Raw genomic sequence first — 9,287 nt, 5'->3', positions numbered from 1 at the left:
CCGTGACAGCGTCTGGGCAACTACTGAGGACGATCTGCGCGGTTCCGGCGCAAGCATTCGTTCGAATTTTGACCGATCGCGGCGCCACCATAGTTATCCCTTTTTAACGGATTCATTGTGATGCGCATATCCTGCATGGTTCACCATTGTCATTTTTCTTAACTATAAACAATTGTTTTGTTTCTTTTATAAATAGTCCATTAATAAAATATTCTTTATTTTGTACTAAATTTAATTTGGTATCTTTAAGTTGAAAAATATATAAAATTTAATTTTATTAGATATAGGATAATAAAAATTAATATATAAAGATATTTTATATTTTTATTAATTATATTTTTTTTAAAATTTCAAATAGAATTATAATAAAATAAATCATTAAAATTAATGATAAAATTATATATTTTTAAAAAATTGGCATATCTTGAATAACATATAAACTTTCAATTAAAAAATGTAAAAAGAAATATTAAAGAAGGAAGTTCATTTCCCACGTAATGATCTTTACGATTTAATATCTCCATCCGCTGAAGAATATTTCATAAATACTTATTAGACCTTTAACATTTCCGTTTACTCTTTCCAATGAAAATGTCAGCGTGTTAATCAACAGGATAAAATTAACAAATATCTATCGATTAACAGTAGTAATGATTAAAAGCGAAACAAAATAATTGTCTCTGCATATCGTAATTAATCAGTTTAAAATATAAATAAAAAAAATATAAAATAAAAAAATAAACAGCAATAGAATTGGTTTAATTTGGAAATACATAGAATTTTTTCAATTGAAATATATAAATTGTTCCCACAGTAAGAAAAATGGAATTATATTTTATGTATTACACTATATACTATATCGGTATGTTTCTCGATATATTCTAAGATATACGACAATCTTTTTATGATTTATGAATGAAAGCCAATGTAAATAACAATGAATCGACACTATAATTCGAATTCTGAGATACCTATGTTTGATTTTCATTCTATTCTTTTTTTGTGATACCAATATTTCTCTGAAAAATAATACAAGAAGATATATCATGCTAATCCATCTATATTATATATTTGTCACTCTTATTTATTTTATAATTATTATTTAGATATTGATGATATAAATTCATGATAAATGAAAAAAATTTAGAATCTTTCAATTTATAGTCATTCAATAAATTTCCTATATCGAAATGAACTTTATTACTAGCAACTTTTTTTAATAACTTTCAGAATGAAAGTTAATAATAATAGACTGTTAACTATATTAATGATTTACATTAAGAATTTCCATATATATATGATATCTTTAAAAATATCTTTAGAATTGATATTTTTCACACTTATTTAAATTATTTTTCATTGTGATCAAATATCTACATTTTATAATATGAACAGTACATGATTATCTATGAAAATAAAATTCAATTTATTGTTAAATTCATACATTACACATATATATATATTAGAAATTAAAAGTACTAAATTATATGATAATTAAATTTTTATTCTGTATTTTATTTTATAATATCAATTTGTACGTATTGAGTATTACAATGTTATCAAAAACAGATATAAAAATAAAATATTACAACTACTGTATAATACTTTATACCGAGTTACAATTTCAAAAATGGAAAAGGAATGTAAATTTGTATTGTATTACTACGGAATATCTATTAACTTGCAACTGATGATGTTGCTATTTATTTAATATCATTGTATTTTATTTTTTGTTTAATTTTATTAATACTATTTAGCATTTAGAATTTAATACACCTAATACTGTATTAGAATATATATAATATGCGACATTATCTCAGAAATTATATTAAGAATTATATGCAAACATTAAATTTTAATAAAAACTGAAAACAAATATTTAATAAGAAGAAAAATAGTTTAGTTTTTCTAACTTTTAAGCAGAATTTCTTCATGCAATCCAAGTATAGATACTAAACAGAATAGCAATAAAAACAATACCTATATGTATGTTTTTTCTTCATAGCAATCGGTTATACATTGAAATATAACAAAACATATTTGTTCGAAATTAAAAAATTATCATTAATGCACGAAATAATTTTTACGTTACATCACCAGTTGAAGATTAAACATAAATTATATAATATTTTAATTCATATATCAAAATATTTAATTTAAAATATTCATTTGTCAATATAAATAACACAACTACAAATATATTATAGGTTGATAACCTATATATATAATATGTGTATAATATCGACATTAGAAAGTAAATTAATTGCAAACTTTTCAAAATGGTTTCGTATAAAACATTACTTTTCCTTTTTAATGTATCAATAATCAATGGCATTTTTTAGTCTATCTTACTATTTACTATTATTCCTAATATTAGTAAGGACCATTTTATAATATTAAAATAATATATCTAAAAAGATAACGTCAGAACATAAATAATAAATATAAATATAAAATTTTTATAATCTAATTATATTTTTTTAGTAACTTTGAAAAACTTAAATAAAATAATATTAACGATATTTATCGAGATATAATGAAATCGCGTGAAGATAATGCTGCCTTTGAGAATCAAAAAAAGAATCAAAATATTTTTAGTTTGATTAAAATAGAATAATAATCGTAAAAATAAATACGTATTTTGTTTCAATCCCAGCAGCAATTAATATCATCATGAAATTTATCGATTTATTACCAATGACAATATTTTATTAACTATTACTAATATAAGTTCATAATATAACTCAAAATCTACGACTTAATGCCGCTGCAATTGTTATGACTATGTATATAAGAACTCATATATTCCCTAGAATCTAGCGGTCACTAAATAGGCGACTGATCAACAGTGCGTAACAATATTTATTAAACATTCATAGATTGAATTTCCTAAGATAGAAAATTTTATATGAAATTATATTTATAAGTCAAAGCATACGAATTTTCTTTGGTATCTGAGGATGTCACATAATTGGAAAATCGATAGTAGTGAGATCCATTGAACAATTCTAAACTTTTGTACGGATTTAGAAAATTTCAATTAATAACTAATTAACTAATATTGACGATTAATTAATATTACATCATAATAAAATATAGTGACTGAAAATAAATATATTATTATTTTTATATAAATACTTATGTATGTACTTAAGAGGTAACATCGTTAGGTGTATCCATACAATCTAAAAATGATAAAAAAATTCACTGAACTGTGCCTATATATTATTTTATTATATATAAGTTATTAAAACTTACCAGGCTCGTTTTTATGACTCTTCATATGATTTTCGAAAGCACCAAATTTACTATAGATTTTGTTACATACATTACAAACAAATGTCGCGGTACGATTACGAGCATAATGAATATGATGCACTATTTTTAAATGATGAATTAAAGATGATTTGTGTCTGAAAATAAATTTCTACCAATATAAACTAATAAATTTTCAAGTTTGAATGTTTTTTATTTGACAAATTTAAATCATCTTTGTTTCTTCTTTTTTACCTATACATTTTAAAGCACATGTCACACTTGAAAGGTTCTTTCAAGCGACCACAATGAATAAAATGTCTATTGAAATGATATTTTCGATTGAAAAGCCTACCGCAACTTTCACAAAGTATTATGTACATACCTGAAAAGAAACACTAATGACAAACACTATATATTATCGTGCATAAAATAATAAATTTACCTCCATGTGCTCCTGCTTGATGCATTGCCAACGTACGCGTGTTTGAAAATTTTAATGAACATGATAAACACTTATACCTACAAGCGTTATTCATGCTTCATAAAACGTAAAATTTAGGGAAAGAAAATAAATTTAGAATACATCTCGTATCTTTTACAAAAATTTGTTATCAAAATATATTATTATACATGTACAAAATATCAAGATAACTTTGATTATTGAATATCTATTATTTTTAGAGATATGCAAATATTTTATATAACAATTTTTTAGCTGTGTATGGAAGGACTATTAATAATACTATAAATAATTTTTTTATAAATGAAGGATATTTAAAAATTTCAAAATAAGTACTATTTTTTTAAATAATATGATACTATTTTTTTTGTTTAAATAGTAGATATTTAAACAATTCCAATACAATATAAAATTATTATCAGATTTATATCAGATTAAATTTTTATCTTATCATTTTGCAACATATGATACGAATTCTATATCTTTAAAATTATTAGAGATATTCCAATTAGTCGAAGTTATTGAACTATAAATCTATATATTTTATAAAATATTTTCTTAAAATATATTTTATTTTAATAAATAATATGCTTGATTTTTTAATTTTAATGTTTCGAAAAAATTTGAAAATTTTTTTTTAAACATTAATACAATTTTCGCATTTCGTAAAAATAATATAAAAAATATTAACTTACTTATCCTTGCTTATATTAGTTCCATTATCGTCTTGAATTTGTAATATATTCGTATCATGTAAATTTTCCATCGATCCATCGTATTCTTTTTGTTTTTGCGTATATATTGTTTGTTTAAATATTTCAGTCTCGCTATTTTTTTTTTCATCCGAATAACGTTCAAATTCTGTCAATAGTGAATCAATATCATCTGTGATTTCCAAAGAACATTCACTTTCAGTCAATGATGATCTTCTACTGCTATATTCCCTATCATCATTTAGATATTCATTATATTTAGGGTTATGAAAAGATGAACTATCTAAATTATTCTGTTTAATATCATTAAAAGCTTCTGAATGAATACTAGCTGCACTAGTTTCAATCCAATTTGAAACACAATCCTCAAAGCAATAATTACAGAAAGAATCAGATGAACACTTTGACTTATTATCACTAAATGATAAGTCTTCATTTTTATAATCTGGAGACATCATAAATTTTCTTATTGAAATATTCTTTTCGTCATGTTCATTATCCGTTAAAGAAGAATATAATGTTGTATTATATATGTCAACTTCATTGTCATTTATATCAAATATGTTTTCATAACTATCACTTTCGTGTATTGCATTTAAAGGGTTACATGTTTCATAATTCATTGAATAGCATGTATAACAATCTGAATTATTGTTATAAAATTCATAATTAAACTTATTAAATATTTCATTGCTAGAGAAATCAATTAAATCTTCCAAATCATTTGATTCAATTTCTTTTGAGAATGAAAGATTCTGACATTCAGAATTATAATCTGTCAATATATCCTGAGATATTGAAGGTAAGTATTTCTCCTTTCCTTTATTTTTAAGAATAGATATTTGTTGTTTTTTATTTTGTTTTTTAGAATGATGTTTTAACTTTTTTCCTTGTGTGAGACTTTCTAATGTTTTTGGTTTACCTAATTTTTTGCCTATCATTTTTTTTTTATCATCAACAAAAGAACAAATGCTCCACTTTGGTAATTCATGACAAATATTTGTAAAATTAAGTTCTTGTTTTCTTCTCCTTGATACTCTTTTATGCTTTTTTTCTTTTTTAGTAAGTATATTTTCAGATGAGTTATATTCTGATATTAAATCAGGATTGAATAAACTTTCATGTTCATCTTTATTTGTTACATCTTTAAAAGAATTTGATTTTGTTGCATCTGCTTCAAAAATTCTCTCTGATTTTGACTTATTTTTTAAAATATTAGGAACTTTACGTGATGTTTTATTTAAAATTGATATATATTGTTTTGTATTAATATCAGGATAATTAATAGTTTTAACATTGTCTAATTCTTCAATATTTTTTTTTTCTTTGCTGATATTAATTTCTTTATTATATTGTTTCTCTGATATTACATCTAATACTGTATTTGAATAAATATTTTTTGTATTTTTATTATGTAATTTTCTACTATTATAATCGAATTTAAAAAAATTATCTAATTCTTCAAACATTTTTACTAATATTCTTTATAAATTTCAATTAATTTTTTAACTTTATCTATTTACATATTATGTTTATATTGCATTGTTTATTATAGCTAGAAAATATAATATAAACAAAAAATTAAAAAATATATTTGAACATCTCTACATCAAACTATTTTACATATTACGTAAATATATAATAAAAAATAAATAAAAAATTAAATTAAAAAAATAAATAATTGTAATATTAAAAATGTGCGAAATATATTCCTGTCAATGCATGTGCAAAATTTTTTTTTTTATTTTTATTAATTATCATTAATTATAATTAATGATAATATAATTATAATATTTAATGAACTGCTATATTATATATAAGCTTACCTAATTTTCTTGATCATAGTTTAAATAATATGTAACATTACAATCACAAACAAACTCACATTTTAAATTTTTTTAAACATTTTTATATTAATTATTATAATAAAATATATAAATATAACTAATATAAATTTAAAATATTTAATAGTTCGTTCAAAATTTCACTATATAAAACTACCAACTTCTATAATCAACGGTAGAAACTAAACTGCGTTCTATGAAATTATACAAAGAAGTATAGCTTCAGCTGTGGTTTACATATAGATAAAGAAAAGAAATCCGAGAAGTCCTTGAAGGACAGAACGTAAACATAGAATTTATAGCTAAATTTAATGTCAAAAATTTGTGCGTATATATATTCTTTCTAAATACTTTCGATCCATTTTTCATTATTTATTTCTTCTCGTTTATTACTTTTTGGCATTATTTATACGAATTCGTCACAAAAAAAAAATATGAAAATGTCGAACTTCGAAGTAATATTAAACATAAAATAAAATGTAGAATATATAGAAAATAATAATACTATTCAATTTTATTGCTATGCAAGTCAAATAAAATTCATAATTATATATTATTAATTTTTAAAAAACGAAATAAAAAGTATGAATAATATATTAATAAATATTATATTTGAAAATTTTTATCTCTATGCAAATAAGGTTAGATTTTACGAAATTTTATAATTTTGAATTAAATATTTCATGTCATATTAGTGATTATTTTATGAGAATGTATGTGATAAAGGTGTAAAAAAAAAAAAAATAAATAAAAATTATAATTTTAAAATTGATAACGTGATAATAAAATATTTTATTGTGAGAATATGATTATTTATAATGATAAAATTTTAAATAATAAAAAATAATTTGTGTGTAATAAAATATGTGATTTTGAAATAAATAAAATAGTCAATACTTTATATATAGTATTCAGACAATACATTAGCTTTTTTAAATGCCCAACATAAATAAAATTACCAATCATTACTGTCAGCAACATCATCATTTTCATGTCTTAATGAAGAAAATAATACATCTCTGATTTTTGGTTTTGGATCTTTGGTAATTTTTGTTGGTATAGCTTCTGCTTGTCCTAACATCCATTCCAGTTCTACAATAATATAATAATTTATGTTAGTACAAACATAAATGTTTCAATATTTATTAAATGAATTTATAATTATATTATAATTACCTGCTTCAGTTAGTTTCATGCCTCTTAATTCTATTGGTCCAATAATTTGTTTCACCATATTTCCATTATGGTAGATAAAAATTGTAGGAAGATTGCTATCTGGCCAGTTGGGAATGCAAGTAGTAGAAATACTTTTCAAAAATTTGGTTGCAGGAAATTTTTTTGCTAAGTTAATTAAATGCTGATTTATTAATGTGCAAAGTGGAATGCTTAAAAAAAAAAATTATAATTAGATAAGATTCCCATTTAATATTTTTAAAATAAATTTTTATCATACCCAGATTTATACAAATGAAGTATAACCCAAATATCATCCCCTGCATTATTCACTTCTTGAACATAATCTTCTGCTGATATTTCTTTAACTTCACCATATTTAGATTTGTTAGCTAATTCTTTCATTTCTGCTATTCTTTTTCTCCGATATTCTAATAAAACTTTTTCATCTTCTTCATCCTCTAATTCATCCAATTCATCCAATGTTTTGTTTTCTAAATCATTAGGAGCTATAAAAAAAATAAAATATCTACATTAATAAAATTTGAATTAGGATTATTATGTTAATATAAAAGAAATAAATATTTAAGTACCACGTCCAGTTTTTTCATTTATGGTATTTTCCACAATATCAACTATTTGTTCTTCTGTAACTTCTTTAGGTTTCTCAGGTATAATTCCTTTTCTTCTGAGAATGTCATTCCATTCTGTATCTTCATTTGGATCTTGCTATATTAAAAAAACTTAGGTTATATTAATTTACATATTTAAAAATTAACTTAAAATAATAATAAATCTTTAAATACTTTATTTAGAATTATTTGTATAAATAGTTATAATATATTTAATATTATATTTTTGATCCATAATATTTAATATTTCTTATTTGAAACTAGGAATATTCTTTCTATTCTAACCTTTAAAAATACTTTGTTACTTACCATGATGTAAAAATTTAAAAGATTATTTTATATGCAGAAATAATAATTTTCAATATGAAAATTGATTAATTAATAGAATCGAGGTTTTTAATTAACGAAATGCGCTTCTAATATTTGAATAATTGTGACCGACAGCTGATCATATTTCACAATATATACGTAACAGCTGTATTCCTGTTTCTGGCTTACATGCATTTATAGTATCATGAATGACGCATTCACGTTCGAATCTCATTCTATTTTAAAAACTATATTGTTAGTAACGCCTCTATAATGACCATATTTTGCGAAATTCTGAAACATGATGTACTTTTTATTCTCATATTTCATTCTAAATATTTGCTTCTTATCAATATAATCTATAACTTAATTTTTGAATAACTTACAAAATAGATTTAATATTCAATACAAATGATTTTGTCTTATATCTCTGATATATCTGCAATATCTTTTTTTTTTTTTTTTATATATTAAAAATATATTATAATTTTAAAAGAGATGATGAATTGATATATTCAATTGACATTCCATATCTGATCTGTAGTCATTTGTAGTTGTGTGCAGTAGACCATGTAAATAAGGAGAGCAAATAGCAAGNGAAGGACAGAGATAGGATAAAAATATTGAAATCAGCGCCATCTCCAGAGTGCCGCAAATGAAATTCAGAAGAAAAGGACAGAAAATAATAAGAAAAGGATAAAGATAGGATAAGAATCGACCATTAGCGCCATCTCTTGAGTGTCAAAGATATCTTTTCGAACAATAAAGTAGAATAGGAATTGATTATCAACGCCAGTTTAAAAAATTCTTTATATAAGTACTCAACAGATGGCATTAACGATCAATTCCTACCCTATCTCTATCTTTTTCTTATTATTTTCTGTCCTTTCTTTCTGAG

The 9,287-nt window shown here is 22.2% G+C and overlaps 2 protein-coding genes across 5 annotated transcripts; both read right to left on the bottom strand.

The window, feature by feature from the left end:
• Positions 1-1,903: 1,903 nt before the first annotated feature.
• Positions 1,904-5,933, bottom strand: LOC102678060 (zinc finger protein 432-like). Of its 4 annotated transcripts, none has more exons than XM_031508844.1 (5): positions 4,414-5,933; positions 3,701-3,777; positions 3,641-3,653; positions 3,259-3,413; positions 1,904-3,185 (listed from the first exon to the last, which is right to left on the bottom strand). In XM_031508844.1, exons 1-5 carry the CDS (start codon positions 5,898-5,900, stop codon positions 3,151-3,153), a joined length of 1,767 nt encoding a protein of 588 aa, XP_031364704.1. In that variant the 5' UTR covers positions 5,901-5,933; the 3' UTR covers positions 1,904-3,150. The 4 variants fall into 4 exon arrangements, 2 of the variants coding, with proteins under 2 accessions (XP_031364704.1, XP_006612354.2); XM_006612291.2 differs by lacking the exon at positions 3,641-3,653 and adding an exon at positions 3,511-3,640; XR_004149912.1 differs by lacking the exon at positions 3,641-3,653.
• A 1,096-nt stretch (positions 5,934-7,029) lies between these two features.
• Positions 7,030-8,675, bottom strand: LOC102678200 (viral IAP-associated factor homolog). The gene is made up of 5 exons (XM_006612292.2): positions 8,390-8,675; positions 8,042-8,177; positions 7,729-7,957; positions 7,452-7,660; positions 7,030-7,367 (listed from the first exon to the last, which is right to left on the bottom strand). The coding sequence occupies exons 1-5, from the start codon at positions 8,390-8,392 to the stop codon at positions 7,231-7,233; spliced, it is 714 nt and encodes a 237-aa protein (XP_006612355.1). The 5' UTR covers positions 8,393-8,675; the 3' UTR covers positions 7,030-7,230.
• Between the last annotated feature and the right edge of the window lie 612 nt (positions 8,676-9,287).

This window comes from Apis dorsata, unplaced genomic scaffold (assembly GCF_000469605.1).
Source record: "Apis dorsata unplaced genomic scaffold, Apis dorsata 1.3 scaffold_104, whole genome shotgun sequence".
NCBI classification, from domain to species: Eukaryota; Metazoa; Arthropoda; class Insecta; order Hymenoptera; family Apidae; genus Apis; species Apis dorsata.
This window is presented reverse-complemented; position numbering and strand designations above follow the sequence as displayed.

What these genes read in the sequence shown, in the direction of transcription:
- LOC102678060 (XM_006612291.2), bottom strand. Translation starts at nt 5,900, where the DNA reads ATGTTTGAAGAATTAGATAATTTTTTTAAATTCGATTATAATAGTAGA. An exon ending in TCAAGCAGGAGCACATGGAG is followed by an intron (nt 3,641 to 3,700) that starts GTAAATTTATTA and finishes GTTTCTTTTCAG; the next exon opens with GTATGTACATAATACTTTGT. An exon ending in ATGTGCTTTAAAATGTATAG is followed by an intron (nt 3,414 to 3,510) that starts GTAAAAAAGAAG and finishes ATTTATTTTCAG; the next exon opens with ACACAAATCATCTTTAATTC.
- LOC102678200 (XM_006612292.2), bottom strand. An exon ending in CTTCATTTGTATAAATCTGG is followed by an intron (nt 7,661 to 7,728) that starts GTATGATAAAAA and finishes TTTTTTTTTAAG; the next exon opens with CATTCCACTTTGCACATTAA. An exon ending in CATGAAACTAACTGAAGCAG is followed by an intron (nt 7,368 to 7,451) that starts GTAATTATAATA and finishes ATATTATTGTAG; the next exon opens with AACTGGAATGGATGTTAGGA.